Source organism: Musca vetustissima, unplaced genomic scaffold (assembly GCF_032173495.1).
Source record: "Musca vetustissima isolate MV318-11 ecotype Yass unplaced genomic scaffold, APGP_CSIRO_Mvet_v1 utg1260, whole genome shotgun sequence".
NCBI lineage: Eukaryota > Metazoa > Arthropoda > Insecta > Diptera > Muscidae > Musca > Musca vetustissima.
In genome coordinates this window covers 201930-220325 of record NW_026883184.1, presented here as the reverse complement: position 1 = coordinate 220325, position 18396 = coordinate 201930, and the positions used below count along the sequence as shown (strand labels likewise).

Below are 18396 nucleotides of genomic sequence, written 5' to 3'. Positions count from 1 at the left end.
AACAAAATAAAAACTGGGTCTAGAAGCTCTTTCTATGGCCTATCCAATGGTACATAGTCTAGGGGTGCATTAGGTCGAATTTTCGCACAGTGGGCTGAAACGAATTTCATAGGGGTTTTCTTATATTGGAAATAACTAAAATTCTAACATATTTGGAAACAAAATAAAAACTGGGTCTAGAAGCTCTTTCCAAGGCCTATCCATTGGTACGTAGTCTAGGGGTGCATTAGGTCGAATTTTTGCACAGTGGGCTGAAACGAATTTCATAGGGGTTTTCTTATATTGGAAATAACTAAAATTCTAATAGTGATATGCAATGAAAGCGTAACATAGACAATGAAAGTCACTATAATACATAAACATACAAGCAATATATAAATATACATACACATTTTTGTACTTATATAAAAACATAAATAATTTCCACATATTTAAAAAATAGAAAACATACAAGTAACAAAACGCATTAACAACACAAAACATATTTACATTACAGTAAAATAAAAATAATATTTTAAATAAAATTATACAAAATTACATAAAAACATAGCAAACATTATATAAAATTACAAATTAATATATTATAAAGAAGCCCAATGATGATGCGTGCTCATGGATTAAAAATAGTGTTCTTGCGACAATAACTCCACCACCAAGAATTTACCTGTGAAGTAAATGTTTAAATTAGTTTAAATTTTAACAAAAAAATGTTTTCTCTTTATATAGTTTATTAAATTAATTTGTTATAAATTCGAATTTACAGTCACATTTAAATTAGTTAATATTTTGCCAAATAATTGTTTCCTCTTTATAAAGGTCATTGAATTTATTTGTTCTAAATTCAAATTTACAGTCACTTACACTCTGTTATATTGTATAACAAAACTGTCATACTGAACACAACCACACATACTGGTGGGTGTCTTCGCTTTTCAAATTTGAATTTATTTTCACGCACATCCAGCTAATTAGCACAATTTGGCTCGAGGAATGCATGCCAAATGATTGGAACCCCAGCATCTTTTGTCCCATGTACAAAAAAATGAGTCAAGATGATATGTGCCAACTATAGAGGAATAAGTATCCTTCCCATCGCATATAAAGTGCTATCCATCATGCTGTGTGAACGACTGAAGCCAATGGTCAGTGACATTATTGGACCATACCAATGCGGCTTCAGACCTAGCAAATCCACCATTGACCAGATTTTCACTCTACGCCAAATCCTGGAAAAGACCCACGACATCGAAACATTTCACCTATTCGTCGCGTTTCCACGACAGAGGGGTCTACGATCCGAAACGACCCGAGTCATAAACGGCCAACGTCTGTCACCTCAGCCCATTGTATAACAGCAATAGGGCTGCTACAACAACAACAACCTATTCGTAGACTATAAAGCCACATTCGAAAGCCCTATCAGAAGTGTATAAAGCCGCGTTTGGTATTCCTGCAAAATTAATACGGTTATGCAGAATAACCTTAACTGGCACGTGATCAGCAGTTAATGTCGGAAAGCACCTCTCAGAGCCCTTTAATACCGAACGAGCATTCCGACAAGGTGGCAGTTTTTAACATCCTGCTGGAAAAAGTCATACGAAAGACAAAGGTTAATAGAAAATACACTATGTACAAATGCTACTCGCCAACAACATAGTCAGACGTATCGAACTGCAGCGACTACGTTGGCTAGGCCATGGATGAAGATGCCCCAGCCCAAAAGGCATATAAAAGCGAGCCAAGTGATGGTTCACGCAGAAGGGAGAGACCACGAATCCGATGGAAGGATCAAGTAGAAAACAACATCTCGGAACATGGCTTAGAAATTTTTTTTAAGCTCGGCTTATGGAACGACCGTTTCATAGTGAGGAAATCATTTCAATCTATATCTGGGATCATTTGCTTTGGCGGATAAGAAAAAATTAAAAAGTTCACAAGGAAATATTCTCATAATGCTTATTGAAGTCGAATTCCCACTCGATGAGGACGGCTTCGAAGACTTTTTGATCGATATAATTCCGACATCGCGTATAAAGATTACTAATTTAATGCAATTTTTGGGAACATCAGAAACGAATGCTGCCATCCCAGAATCCGTTTTTACGACAGACAGGGTTTACAAATCGAAAGGATCATTCACTCCAGCCCATTGTGTAAAAGCAGGTGGTGATATTGAACTTATATCTTTTGATATTGATTTAATTTAAATTACCACATGTCTATACAAATTTTTAATATTAGTATTCACTTTATTAACAAATTGAAATCATTTATTTATGTAAATCACTATAACCCCTATCAATTGACTTGTCATGCAACAAGCAATAGTGTTACAACGAATCGAGAAAAAAAAACAGAGAGAAAAATAATAGCTGAGATTTTACGTCATTTTTGCCGGCAAACAAACCATTTTGTAAACAATGTTTCTGATTACAGTCAGTTGTTTCCAACTATAGTTATACACACAAATACAAAATAACAAAACTATGAACCCGCTCTCAGCAGCAGCTCAATCAAAACTTGTTTGTAAATTGTAAGTAAACAAAAAATATATATAAAATAGTATGTAATTTTGTTGTTATTGTATTTCAAGTGGGCAAAGCTTAAAAAATAATAACAACGCATTTAATTTATTTGGTATTCAAATAGTCGTCGCAAACAATTCGAATACATACGAGTATATATGAAAAATATGTGCTTCGAAAACTAGAATAGTTGAACGATGAAGGTGAATTCTGAATTCTAAAAATAACACACATCACACTGAAGCCTTATACGATGAAGAGGGTTAGGAGAAAAACAAGTTATTGGATATCTGATCGTTTGGGAGAATCGAGAAGATCGTTATGAGAAAAGAAAAGTAGCAAAGATTTCATCTGGAGTGAAATGCTTTCACAAATGTTTGTTATGTTGTCGTCGATGTTTATAAAATAAGATATGGGATTAGAAGATGTTCATTATATATTAAAAAAATATGATAATAGGTAGGTTCGATAGCATTTTCAGAGTAGAATTATTCATATAAGGTTACAGCGATGTGTAAATCAGTAGCAGAAGTGGGTTTGGATTTTTTTTTAATTTAATCGGAAGCATATAAAAATAGAGCACACACGAACCATACTATTTTACTACTCAGCTTAGAGTATAATTGGTTAAATCATTAAATGTCGCAAGGAACGGTCGGTACCATAAAATGGGTCATGAGTCTTTATTGAAAAATTTCTTCAAAAATTTGTTTGTTTTTTAAGAACCAGGGAATTTTGAATTATTCCTTCCCTTATACAGTGGTGGCCAAAACTGAAGCAACTGAAATTGCAAGGTTAATAAATGCCGCATAACTTTTTTTAAAAATAAAGTGATCGTATTGATTTTTATACCCTCCATCATAGCATGGAGGGTATGATAGTTTTGTTTTTCCATTTCCGTACGCATCGAAATAATAATTTCCGACCCTATAAAATATATATATATATATATATTTTTAATCAGCGTAAAATTCTATGAAATGATTCTTCTATGACGATCTAAAAATGTCCGTCTATTGTAATCACTCTGGCGTCTAAACCAATTGACATAGATCGCCAACATTTTGCATAGAGTTGTCTTTTGTCTGCAGGCAGGTTAAGTTCGAAGATGGGCTATATCGGTCCACGTTTAGGCATAGCTCCCACAGAAAGCTACACTCCTATTTTCGGTATTTAGAGGTTTTTGAGCGCCATTTTCCAACCGAATTCGCTGAAATTTGGTGCAATAAATTCTTATAGGGTACCAAATTTCCCCACTAAAAATTATAAATATAGGTCAATTTTTTCGAGTAGCCCCCATATAAGGGTACCCCCAATTTTCGGCATTTTAGGGTTCTTGAGCGCGTTTTTCAACTGAATTCGCTGTTATTTAGTATTTTGTAGTCGCATATGGTAGCAAATCTCCTTACTAAAAATTATTAATATTCGTTCTCTTTAAAGGGTAGTTCCCATATAACACCCTTTTTTATATTACAATAGTTAGCTGATTAGATACGTGTGTAGAGGTTGTCCCCAAATAGGCGTATTCTAACATAGTATAGGGAATAGTCGTTACTCGAAATAGTCAGTTTTTGCCCTAAGAATTCTAAGATGATTTTGCCATCGGTTGTAATCATTTCGCTTTCTAAGGTTATCGTGATAAGAAACTAGAACCTGACGATAATGAAATATATCGGCCAGAATATAGGTATCTATCCCATATAATTATACATCCTGAAGGAAAGAATTGAGACACAAAACTAAAATATTGAGTTCGAAATTGACACATATCGGTGGTTATTAATTAGGCATAATCCCCATATAAAGAGAATCCCAAATATTCGCTAATTTCTACACTGTGTAGTCAATATTGGTTCCCTTTAGGCATAGCCTCATAAAACTTTGTAATATAAATTACAATAGTTTGAGGATTTTATAGTCTACCCTGCGTTGTTAGTATCAGTCCACCCTTTGGGGTTTTCAGATTTTAGTAAAAATCCCTATTAATATTGCTGAAATTTGTATTTGGCGTATATAATGGTTTACAAAAATCGGTTTGTAGAATTATCGGATTAGGCCTACGTTTTTGGTATGCTCACTATATTTTCATTGTATACCTGTCAGTATACCTATGGTGGATGGTATCCAAAGTTCGACCCGGCCGAACTTAACGTTTTTTCACTTGTTTGTTTTTTTATTTTTAAATTGAATAAACTATCTATTTATATCTGAAAAAAACTTTTACTACAACATTATTAACCGATAATTTATTAAGTATACAATTTCAGTTGCTTTAGTTTCTAAATCTGAAACGATTTCAACAAAATTTAGCACACATTCAATTCTAGACTCAATTTATTAGGATTTAAAGAAATATAGGGGCCATGGTGTACAATTTACATCAAATCAAACGAAAATATATATGTGAGCTATACCTATCTAGATCTAAACCGATTTCAACGAAACGTAGCACATGTCATTCGACACTCAATTTAGTACCTGTTACATACATATGAAAAAATGGGTTAAGGCTTGCGGATCATTTTGAAATTGGGGTCCTGATTACAATGGTATACTTTTCTTCTTGCGGAAATCGCTATTTCCGGAGAATGTGATTTAAAAGTTCCGTTGGGACCCTTGTATTTTCTCATGATTTTTAAATTTTACCAGGACAATATGGGTATTAAATTAAAGCGTCCGAAGTACTGATTCCACGCAGACTTTTCAAATTAAAATGAGATTCGGTCGCGTAGCCATAGTTACCATCTGTCCATTTTAGAGGCCCATATCTCAAAAAGTATGGTCTTATTTGATAAGAATATTACAATTTTGTAATCAGGGCTTCGAATGGTTTAATTTGACACCCATATTGCCTTAGTGAATATATAATACCTTGTACCACAGTGTGATGAAGGGTATAAAGAAATTTTGTAACTATTGACACGCTTTCCTACATGCACTGCTAAAGTTTCGAACACTACTGTATATGTATGCACGCACTCTATATGGAATAATCAAGAAACTAGACATTCAATCCTCCAGAAACTGTTGCAAAAAATCTCGAAATTTCCATTGAAACGTGGACGCATTATTTGATAAAAATAAAATTTGATTGATTGAAATATAGTACATGTGCATGACCGAACACAAATTTTACAAACAAAATTATCTAAAAAAAATCGGAATTAAAAATAAAACATTTTAAATAATTATATTCTACTTTACCACGCTTTGAATGAGCCCTTTTAAGTCTCTCATTGATGATTTTGACATCTTTTGGTAATCTTCTTTTCATCTTATATTTATTTGTTTTGATTTTATTTCCAAATTTTGTTTTGCATTTTTGCTAAAAACAAAAAAATTATTTGGCCTAATAAATTTGCATAATTTTTCCATGAGTTCCGATCTTGCTTCCATTATCTAATAAGAATAATTTTGGTTTGTCCTCTTTTTGTTTTGTTTTCTTATCTTTTGCTGTCACATTATGTACTTATAAACAAAACAAAAACAACAAGACCAACTATGACAACTTTTTTCTCAAAAGGTTTTTGGCTTCTTTTAGCTTTTTTCTTATCTAAACATAATTTTTTCTTGGTTTAGATGGGGAAGGGGTAGGCAGGCAATCGGGCACAGTAAATCAAAACAAAAACAATAGCAACAACAACATTACTATGAGCAGCGGCTGGTCACCACAAACACACTCACACCACATTGGCACACAAAAAAAAAACAACACAACAAATGATTTGCCCCCACACAACAGCAGCAACAACATGAATGATACGGCCCAGCCGATGTTGTTATTGTTGTTGCTGCTGTTTCAGAGAGTGATTTTTCTTCTTCTTGTATTATTATTATTCTTTTAGATAATTCAATTATATAAGTTAAATATTCTAAAAAATCACATAAATTATGCAAACATACCCTTTAAATTTTTAACAAAAATATTTTAATGAATTTTGTTTGGACTTTGGAGCCAGCCACTCGATTTGTTGATTCCACTTTGTGCGGCGCTGTTGACCCAGAAGACTACACATAAAAAACAACAACACAACTAATTTCACTATTGTTGCACTATTATTATTGTGTTTGTTGAAAACTATAAACAATTTTCCACGCTAGACGGCAGACACCTTCTTCTCTGTTGCCTTGGCTTATTTCTTTTGTAACGAAAACAAAATTTGCATTAATTTTTTTCTTCTTTCGAATTTATTTCACACACACTATTTTTCTATGACCATTAAAATAGATGAGAACGAGAGAATTTGCAAACAAATTTTCTTTTGTGCCTTTTTTTAATTCATTAACAGAAATAAATTTGCTTCTTTTATGGTTTTTTATTTGAACATTCACACACGTCTCAATTGTCGTTGGTTTATTTCCGTTATTGGTTTTCCGGCACCAGTCTTCATCAGATTTCAACGTTTTATTCGGAATATCGAAATGACACTAAGAAAAAATCGCGTAATAATTCTTTATTGGATTCCCAACGAGTGTTTCGTCTCCAATTCTCTTCTCTGCTTTGCCTTCTTGACAAAATGTTGCCATCTCATTTGTGAAGATTTTTTTTAACTCAGTGGCAATGTTGCAAATGAATGAAGGCAAATAGGAATTAATATGAAAATATTTTTTAAATTATATATCATTTATAATATTTAATAGTTAATAAAAATTATTTAATTTTTTTATTTTACCAATATATATTTATAATTTATATTTTATTTATAATTTTGTTTATCGAATATTTTGTTAAAAAGCTTTCATAGATGTTGGGGCTAAAAAACTCTTTTTATGGTTTGTTTTTGTTGTTTTGTTTTTATTCCCTCATTTTTGTCAGAGTTGACATATCGTCAAGCAATAAATACACCGAATGATTCAAGGTAAAATTATTGCCAGGGATGGAAAACAAAATATATATATATATATATATATTTGTTTTATAAAATTATACAAATATTTGGCGTTTCGGCCTACGCCTAATTAATGACCGACATATATCAATTTCGAACCCAATATTTTCGTTTTGTGTCTCAATTCTTTTCTTCAGACGGTATTATTATATGGGGGAGATGCCTAAATGCTTGTCGATATATTTCATTATCGTCAGGTTCGAGTTTTTTTGTCACGATATCCTTAAGCGGTGTACACACTATCATTTTTGACTGTCAGCTTTTTTATCGATTGCTGACTGTCCAACAATCATAAATATTTTTGTGGTTGCCTGATGAATGACAAACATGTGAGGCCACACTATCAAACAAGCAAAATTTGGGCAAGAGTGCCATTCAAAAATGCTAGTGTGTACACCGCATTAAAAAGCGGAATGATTACAAGCGATGACTAAATCCTCTTAGAATTTCATAATTTTTAGGGTAATACTGACGATTTTGAGTAACGACTATCCCCTTTACTATGATAGAATACGCCTATATGGGGACAACCCCTACACACGGAACTAATCAGCTAATGATGTTTCTACACGATATGTATTTTACATATGTGCTGTCACTTTTTTACATATGGAAATCGAACTCGTCATGTGAAACATACGGAAATTTCAATGTGTCAAAACGATATGAAATTACATATGTATTTTTTCCGAATAGGACGCGCTCTATTTTCGTATGTGAAACATAAGGAAATCAGCTGTTTGAATGAAACACATTGTTGGAAGAAAATATTTCAATTGCAATTAAAAAAAAGGATGAAAAGGCAACAATTACAAATTATTATTTTGTTTGTAGGTGTTTAATAAAAAAATGATGTTGATTTAAGAAAAAAATAAAAGTGTTTTTTTGTTTATAGGTTATGTCATATGTAAAATACATATGCCGATTTGAACACAAAAATAAATGTTTTGTGCTAATTTTGACACACATAAGGAATTACATATGGATGAAATAAGTGACAGCACATATGTAGGATCTCGCTAACATATTTCGGCGACTCACAAAATCCACGATCTCGTTTATTTTCCCTCGAAGTCCATTGCTGTTGAATTGGAGAAGTGAGACATTATCATGAGTTGTGACAGAATTGTACGGTATTTGTCTCAATCTCACCAGATTTCGAGTAACGTAGCTCCCATTTGAAAAAAAATTCACGAACATGTATGTGCTGGGTTGACAGCCCTTGGTCGAAGATTGGCTTCTTCGCATCGACCCAGCACGTACCAAAGTATAATTTATTTTATTGAAAAATGTGCCAAAATACCAAATAATGTACCCATCTTAAATTCTCACGATTGGGGTTCCAAAGGACGGTTTATAAAATTGTTAAAATAACCGGGCTTTTAACCAAAATTTTCAAGAAATTTCTAAAATTTTGCTCTCTAGTGTAATTATTTCTTTACACTGTAGACATCAGCTGTCATTCTTGGACGATTAATCGATTGGTCAAAAGTCGACCTACACATCCCTACCCATCACGTTTTCAACAATTTAAAATCAGCTGTCCAACTGCTTGCTGCTGACTGCCTGTCTGTACTTAATTAATTCCATGGGTAAATAAATAGAAGGAGAGGAGACTACATAAAAACAAATAAGAGCTTACAATATCATCCATCAAACGCCAAGTACTTAATTTAGTAACCGTGAAGAAACGTAACAAGAGCATCTTTTGTGATCATCAGCAAATAACTACAAAACAAAATACAGAAAGAAAAAATGTGTGCATCTTTGGAGAATTTAACCAATACAGATAATGAAAATGCCGCAAGCGATGCTAATGGTAATGACACTACAACCACAGCCGCAACAACAACGGCAGCAGCAGCAACAACATTACTTATAGCGTCAACGGAGATGGGTGAGGGAACGGAAAACATCGCGCTAGCCCATGATAATTTGCCGATACCCGCAATAACGTCACAAGAGCAGATACTACGTGAATTTGGGCCAAATTTTAAAATATTGCAATGTAATCCACAAGTACATGAACTTTTGACAATTATTCGGGATAAGTAAGTACCTATATTCTTGTTTTGTTTTTGTTTTGTATTTTAGAAAATTAAATGAATGGGACAACTGGGTTATAAATATTTAGGTTAATTGTCATCAAAACAATCACACACAAACATACACCCACAAGGATAGATAGCCAGATAGTCATCAATAGCGCACAAGTGAACTTGAAGATGTTTCCACGTATGATTTATTGTATAGTTTGAGGTTCGAATTTAAAAAAGGCATATGGATCTTATCTGGTGTGTAATACAAATTTATTGATTTCTATTGAATCAAATACATGGGGAATACATAATGGGGAATGTATGGAATTTGAAGTATAAGTTCTTTAAATTCGGCCGTGCAGAACTTTTTATAACCTCCACCACATGGGGTGCATTCAAAATTCCTTAAGTTGATCTTGACATTTATGAGGGGACTGTGCTGTGGTGTTATGTGATAGTAGATGGTTCATGCTTCAAAAAAATAATGTTCCAAATTGTAGACACTCTAGTTGGGAAATTTAAACGGAACATTTTTAATTTAATTTATTTTTTATGCACTATTTTTTATACCCATTCTCGTGAGCAAATTCGCTTAAAGATGTAGTAATACCGAAAAAGAAGCGGAACTTTTAGGTGGGGTTATATCAAAACTTAGTCCTATAATACCTTTACACCAAATTAAAACCCCATCGCTCAAAAAATGCGGCTAAAGTCTTAAAAAAAACCGAAAATGGGATCGTACCATTCTATGGGAGCTATACCGAACCGTAAACTGACTTTTCTTTGGTAATTTTTGGTAGAAAGGTTTGGCACGCCATAAAAATGTGATAAATCAAATTAAAGCGAATTCAGTTGAAACCCCCAAACTTCCCAAGATACAGAGTGATGGGGCTACCCGGAAACTTAGATCAATATTGAACTTGTTATGTAGGAAGATTTTCTACGCCAATTCGGTTAAAAACCGTAACCAAAAGCCGCAAAATATCCGATAATATAGGTTGCCATTTTATGGGAGCATTACTGCCAAATTTGTTGAATAACGGGCTGTGCCCAAAACCATTCAATTGCCAAAAATTGGGTGGTGCCCTTATATTGGGGCTACTACGAAGCATAAGCCAATTTGATAATTATTTGTTGGGCAGATCTCATGTGAATCAAAAATTCCTAAATACATGTGATTCTTTTAAAAGCGTGCCTAAAATACCCAAAATACAGAATAATGGAGGTGCCGTTATATGGGTGCTATACCAACAACTAGTCTGATATACTCCATTTGCAATACCAGTCATCCTAGGAGTAATATCAATTTCTATCGTGATTTCAAGATTGTTTCAGCCATAATCATAGACGGTATATGGGACATTCCCGGAATCTTCTGAAGAGGAAAATACCCTATAGCCGCTGACACTTCATATTGGTGTTCAATGCCGAGAAAATGCATAATTTGTCCAGTTTAATGGAGGGACGAGGATAAGATAAGATTGCCACAGTTCGCCAGACATCAAAACAATGGCACCGGGTCTGATAAATTACGTAACCACGTGCCTATCATCGTTTCTGTCAACAGGCCACCCGACTTTATTACTTGTGAACGTCGTACTTTTTAGAGACTTTCGCAATCACTGCTTCAGACATCTGCCCATGTGGTAAAATCTTGAATCAGTAGTAATCAAAAGGTCTATAAGAACCATCCGAAGAGCATGTCGTAGTACCCAACAATCTGTCCAAATCACTATAGAGATTGCGGTTGTAGTCTGGTATTATCATAATAGGTCCACCATTTAGAAAAGCCTCCATATAACGCAAAGATCTGTATTGTGGGGTGGGGCTTGGGCACGACTTTTAATCAAATTGGGAGCAATTTAATATTTTGAATTATAATTGAATAGAAAATGTCCTTACCAAAAATTATCAACATTGTCCCTTATTTCCAGGAAGCCCTCATGTAATGATAACCCCCATTATTCGGTAGTTTGGGGCTTTTGTATGCTTTTTTTACAAATTTGTTCTAATATTCCATATTTTTACTTTTCTTCTTTATCCAGAAACACCACACGAAGTGATTTTAAATTTTATGCCGATCGTCTAATACGTCTAGTCATTGAAGAGTCGCTAAATCAATTGCCCTACTCAAATTGTAGCGTTGAAACACCCACCGGTGCCATATACGATGGTTTAAAATATCAATCGGGTAATTGTGGTGTTTCGATTATACGTTCCGGAGAGGCTATGGAACAAGGGTTGCGTGATTGTTGTCGTTCCATACGAATTGGTAAAATTTTAGTTGAATCCGATTCGGATACGCATACAGCACGTGTGGTATATGCACGCTTTCCCGATGATATTGCACGTCGGCAAATATTACTTATGTACCCGATAATGTCAACGGGTAATACGGTACTGCAGGTAAGTTATGCCAAGCATGGAAATATGAATTTTTAATTCACTTGGCCCCTTTCATTATAGGCTGTAAATGTCCTCAAAGAACATGGTGTACCCGAAAGTAGTATCATTCTCTCTAATCTCTTTTGCACTCCATTGGCTGCTAGTTGTGTTGTTCGAACATTTCCACGTTTGAAAATACTCACCTCCGAATTGCATCCCGTGGCACCAAATCATTTTGGTCAGAAATATTTTGGTACTGATTAAAAGCAAAAAACTCAAAAACCAAAACAAAACAAGAAACCCACTAACAGACGTATGACTTCCTCTGTCGGCTGCCGTTCATAGTTATGTGCTCGCCTGTTCGAATAAGCTTTCTGCCAAGTTATAATGTCACAAATATATAAATTATTATTACTATTATTGCAAATCATTAGGTTTAAGAACAACAACAAGAAGAAACTAATTATTATACATTGATTGACTGTTTGGTCTTGTCCTTTTCCCAAGTACTATTATATCCTTTTTAAATGGTATTTTTTTATTGGTTGTTTTCAACACAATTTGTATATACACAAGTTTGTTTATATGAAGATGTACTTCTCTTCTTTTTTCGTACTTTGTTAAATACTTAATATCATTTTAAAACTGGTTTAGTTATTTTTTTTACCAATACAAGACCATAAAAAAGAATAAATAAAAGGAATATTGTAATTTATTGAAGATGATGATTTTTTGAAAGAAAAAAAAGGAATTATGGACAAACCATTATTGGAATAAGGGAATATCAAAAATAGCTAACTCCCTAAGGACATCGCATGTGTTATTTATTCAATTAGTCGTTAGCCGACTTTTGGGTTCTCATTGGATAACACTTTAATATTGACCCATGTTTCCGGGTAGTCCCCATATAACGGTACCCCCAAATATTCGATATATTGGAGACTTTTGACTTATTTTTTAACATAATTGGTTGTAATTTGCAACATTTGGTTATCAAATCTTCCTACAGAAAATTATTGATATTGGTCAACTTTTTACGACTGCCCCCATATAACGTTACGCCTAAATATTCGTTATTATGGAATTTGTTTACACGTTTTTCAACCAATTAGGCTGTAATTTGGTATTTTGGGTTCTCATTGGATAACACATCTACGTACCAAAAATTAGAAACATTGGCCCATGTTTCAGGGTATCCACCATATAACGGTACCCTCAAATATTCGATGTTATGGGAATTTTTGATACGTTTTTTAACCGAACTGGTTGTAATTTGCTACTTTTGGTTCGCATTGGGTATCAAATCTTCCTACCGAAAATGATCAACATGGGTTCATTTTTTGGGGTAGCCCTCATACAAGGGTACCCCCCAATATTGTGTATTTTGGAAGTTTTAGACACGTTTTTCAACAGAAATAGCTGTAAATTCATATTTTACATGCTCGTGTGGTATCAAATCTGCCTACGAAAAATTATCCAAATATGCTCCTTATAGCGATAGCCCCCAATATTCGATATGTTTATGGTTTTGGGAATATGTTTCCATATAATAGGTTGTAATTTGTTATTTTGGGTTGTGGTGTGATAGTAAATCTTCCTACTAAAAATGATCAATATTATTCCATCTTTTCGGGAAGCCTCCATATGACTCTAGACCCAAAGATCGGTATTTTGGGGAGCTTGAACATGTGTTGTAATTTAATACTTTGGTTTATTTTGAGTATAAAATATATCTACCAAAAATTTGTAACATTGGTGCATTTATCGGGGTAGCTCCCATGTAATGGTAACTCTTATTATTCGGCATTTTGGGGGGTTTTTGGCACACTTCTAACCAAATTGGCTCTTATTTGATTTTTCAGGTTCTCATGGGGTCTTAATAAAAATTATCAATATTGGTTCACTTTTAGATAGAGATCGGCATGTGTTTAAATCAAATTATGCGTTAATTTTATATTTTGAATTCTCATTGAGTAGAAAATCTTCCCACCAAAAATTATGAATATTGACCCATATTTCTGGATAGACGCCATATAATTGTGGGGTTTTTCCTTAATGAATTCGCTTTAAATTAATTTTCAAATTCTTTCTTCTGATTTGTCGAATGTGAAAGTAGGGTAACCCTTTCAATCTTAAAGAGTATGTTCAGTGTGAACAATGATATTCATTTAGAACGGGCGGGAAAATAGTATAAAAACAGTAAAAAAACAAACAAACGTACATTCCAATGAATAGATTTTGTTCACGAGTAGTTTATAAATCCTCCCCTTTTTTAAATTGATTTCCTTTATTTATTTAACGGTTGTTATTACCCCCCAATAAAAGGAGATTTAGTTAAAAATAGCCCTATACATCCCTAATTACTGCTTGTTCTTCCTCTCTTTTGTTGTTTTTAATCGAATTCGATTAATCACAAGTCGATCTATAGAGCCCTTATCTAAAACGACGCGACACGACACGTTTGAGTTGATGACGAACAAAAATAAAGCTAGCAGCTAAAAAATGCAAAAATTAATAACAAAATAAATACAATTTAAACATAATAAAATGTGTGAAGCAAACTACGATAACTGAAGAGTGCAGTGCAATCTTAGTGATAAATAAAAAGCTAAAGGAAGTGTGCAAAAAAGAGGTCGAAAAGCGTGCGTCTTTATTTTCATATGTATTTAGTTGGTGTCGTCGTTGTTGTTGCAGTTGTGTGTTATTTGGCTCATATGTATGTTAAAAAATTAAAAAACAAAATTATAAATGAAAATCTCCGAATTTCTAATAGCTTTTTTGGTAATACTTTTATTAACATTTTCTACAAGGTGTAAAAAAATCTTGTCAATCTGTTTGTTGGCAAAATATTTTTGACATATCAAAATACAACAACCGATGTGTGTGTTATTTGGCTTGATGTATAGAACAAGAAATGTACAACAAAAACAGCAACAACAGTACACAGTGAAAACGCGCAAGTGAAGAAAAAGAAAACAGAACAACACAAAGCAGGCGGGCAGCCAGACCGAGCGAGCGAACGAGCACCAAACAAGCAACCAGTCAGCTAGCAATCCAGCCAGCAGAGAGCCAACAAAAATAAAACAAGCCAAACGAACGCGAACCCGTGAAAAAACCTCGGTGTGCGAACGAAGAATTGTCGGTTAATACAGACATCCAACCACAAAAGTTTGTTTTCATTTTTATTTTTTGAAACAACTTTACAAAATTTCCTGGGAAATGGCCAATGTAAGTCAGCTGAATGATTTACGAAGCTATTCCCGCCACTGGCTGGGCGAATTCATTGAACAATACCAGACCGAAGAGTGTCTGTGGCAGCCAAAACATCCGGACTACAGCAACAACACAGTACGCAACAAGGCCTACGATAAATTGGTGGAAAAACTAAAAGAGGTCGAACCGAACCCAGACCGTAACATGGTGGTGCGTAAAATAAACTCACTGCGTTCTGCGTTCCGTCGCGAGTATAGGAAAATGCATTCCAAACAAAACTATGAGACGCGTTTGTGGTATTACGACAAGTTGTCATTCATCGCTGACCAGGGGTTGAAGCGCGCCATCACCTCCATTGGGGGTAGTGGTTCGGATGTTAAGGCGCCAAAACGTTCCCTCACATTGGCCTTCGAGGATGATGATTCCATTGAATTTGAAGATGAACAACACATGGAGGCCGGCAGTGCCCATTCCGCCTCGCAGACAGATTTGCAGCAGGATCCCAATCTAACCACTACCATTACCACCAGTAATGGTGAAGTTGTACCCGTGTCCATTGTCAAGAGTGAAGATCACAAAATGCATCACCACCAGCAGCAGCATGTCCAGCATGAACCGCCACCGTTACACCACCACCAACAGCATCAACAGCAGCAGCAGCAACAACATCATCACCATCATCATCATGCTGCCGCTCAACAGCTGCACGCTCAAACCCAACCGCAACATACAACGGCCGTTAAGGTGCTAGAAATTACATCGCTCGATTCGAATTCTCAACGTGAAATCCAACAGGCCGTCAATTCGTTGGAACAGCAACATCAAATCCAACAACAACTCCAGCAGCAGCAACAACAGCAGGCGAATGGTGCTGCCACAGCACAACTTACGCAACTCCATCAGCAAGTGCCGACCATACAAATTGCGCGCGAACACCTGCAACCATTGTTCGGTTCGGCGACAGCGTACACAACAACAACGACTGGCGGTGGCGGCAGTGGCAACGGTACTGGCCGCAATGAGGATGAGTTTGATGCAATCGGCATAAATGTGGCAAGCAAGTTGCGTGTCATGAATACCCATCAGCGTATCATTGCCGAAAAGCTAATCAGTGATGTGCTGTTCAATGGGCAATTGGATAATTTGAGTGTCAATTCGCATTTGTCACAGTAGGAAATGAAGCCAGGGGGCAGAACAAGAATTGTACAACAACAACAAAGGCATAATATTAATAAACATGAAGAACAGGAGCCAGGACGACAGGAACCGCAGCAGCAGCAACATCCCACATCAACACCCACAACGTCATTGTCCCTTTTGGAATGGTTTAGTCATTATTGTCTAACATCGGGTGTTTGAATTTGGTGGATATTTTTCGCATATTAAATTTTGTAAGGGATTGAGTTGCCAATATGGAATTAAGGTAATGTTAATTTGAAATTTATTTTAAAAAGATTTTATTACACAGGTGGGAAGTTTTGCATGTTGACCAGTAAGGCGTGATTTTTTAAAGAATTTTAAAAGTCCTCAAATAGACCACTAAAAGGCGTGGATTTGTAAAGAATTTTTATAGTCCTCAAATAGACCACTAAAAGGCGTGGATTTGTAAAGAATTTTTATAGTCATCAAATAGACCACTAAAAGGCGTGGATTTGTAAAGAATTTGTATAGTCCTCAAATAGGTCTCCAAGGCATGGATTTTTAAAGAATTTTTATAGTCCTCAAATAGACCACTAAAAGGCGTGGATTAAAAAAAAAATATATAGTCCTCAAATAGACCACTAATGCGTGAATTTTTAAAGAATTTGTATGGTCCTCAAATAGACCTCTAAGACGTGAATTTTTAAAGAATTTGAATGGTCCTCAAATAGACCACTAAGACGTGAATTTTTAAAGAATTTGTATGGTCCTCAAATAGACCACTAAGGCGTGGGTTTTTAAAGAATGTATATAGTACTCAAAGAGACCACTAAGGCGTGAATTTTTAAAGAATTTGTATGGTCCTCAAATAGACCACTAAGGCGTGAATTTTTAAACAATTTGTATGGTCCTCAAATAGACCACTAAGGCGTGAATTTTTAAACAATTTGTATGGTCCTCAAATAGACCACTTAGGCGTGAATTTTTAAACAATTTGTATGGTCCTCAAATAGACCACTAAGGCGTGAATTTTTAAAGAATTAGTATGGCCCTCAAATAGACCACTAAGGCGTGGATTTTTAAAGAATTTTTAAAGGATATTTTAAGGTTTCCATATAGACCAGTATTAGACATTCCATTAGATATTCCAGTAGTTTGATATTCTTGTTTTTTAATAAATATAATCTCACAATTATTACAAAAATAATTAAAATACAAAGTATTATCTTTCTTTCTTTGCAGTTGTAGTTCATATACAATTACTTTATGGCTTCATCGATTGGATCTTCGTCGTACTCATTTGCATCTCTTAATAAATCTCCAACGAATCTTAATTACAAAAAATACTACAAATATCATATACATATATTACAAGTATATAACAATTTTATATACTTGCATACGTAGATGATGTCCCTTTAAAAAAAACATATATAGATGGTAAATTTATTTAAAATTTAAGGCAAGTCTTCACACAAAACAAAAAGAAAAACTGATTTTAAAAATTAAAAATAAAAAAACTTAGATATGTAAGTTATCTATAATATTCTTGTATATAAATATTATAATATCAACATTTTCATATACATAAATGTATGGTTTTTAAAGTAGTTCGTTGTGTTCTAAACGTCATGTCAGTGTCGATATTGAAAACATATATACAAAAAATAGAAATATTTATTACATATTTATGTACTACAACTGATAAAGGAATTTTTTTTAATTAACTGAGATTCTTCATAACAATAATCGTCCGTCTAATTGCAATATTAACATTACCCCAACAATACATAGTGATATAAATAAATACATAACATATATTGTGTTCCACAGACAAAGAAATTTTTGAAAACAATTTCATTTTTGTTTCTCTTTTTCATTTAAGTTGACCATTACACACTCACATTTCTCATGATATTTAGTAACACACACATTTATCTGTGTGTACATACATACATATATACTCTGTACATTTTAATTGTAATTTGTCATACTATTTGTAGTACGTTCAAAAAATATTTTATAAGATAAAATACATATTTGGAAATATAATTCTGAAATATTTCTTAAACGGTATCATATTTACATATATATAAGGTTAGTAATTATGAATGTACATTTAAATTATATATTTAAATAAAAATTAAATATTATTTATGGAACAAAAACTGGAATATTTTTTGATATTTAAATCACTAAGGGGTG

The 18396-nt window shown here is 34.0% G+C and overlaps 2 protein-coding genes across 2 annotated transcripts; both read left to right on the top strand.

The window, feature by feature from the left end:
* Positions 1 to 9169: 9169 nt before the first annotated feature.
* Positions 9170 to 12126, top strand: LOC133329986 (uracil phosphoribosyltransferase homolog). Its single transcript, XM_061538445.1, has 3 exons — positions 9170 to 9465; positions 11499 to 11859; positions 11920 to 12126. Exons 1-3 carry the CDS (start codon positions 9170 to 9172, stop codon positions 12100 to 12102), a joined length of 840 nt encoding a protein of 279 aa, XP_061394429.1. The 3' UTR covers positions 12103 to 12126.
* Positions 12127 to 15046: 2920 nt separating this feature from the next.
* Positions 15047 to 16264, top strand: LOC133329967 (ras guanine nucleotide exchange factor B). Its single transcript, XM_061538426.1, has one exon. The coding sequence runs from the start codon at positions 15058 to 15060 to the stop codon at positions 16222 to 16224; it is 1167 nt and encodes a 388-aa protein (XP_061394410.1). The 5' UTR covers positions 15047 to 15057; the 3' UTR covers positions 16225 to 16264.
* Positions 16265 to 18396: the final 2132 nt, after the last annotated feature.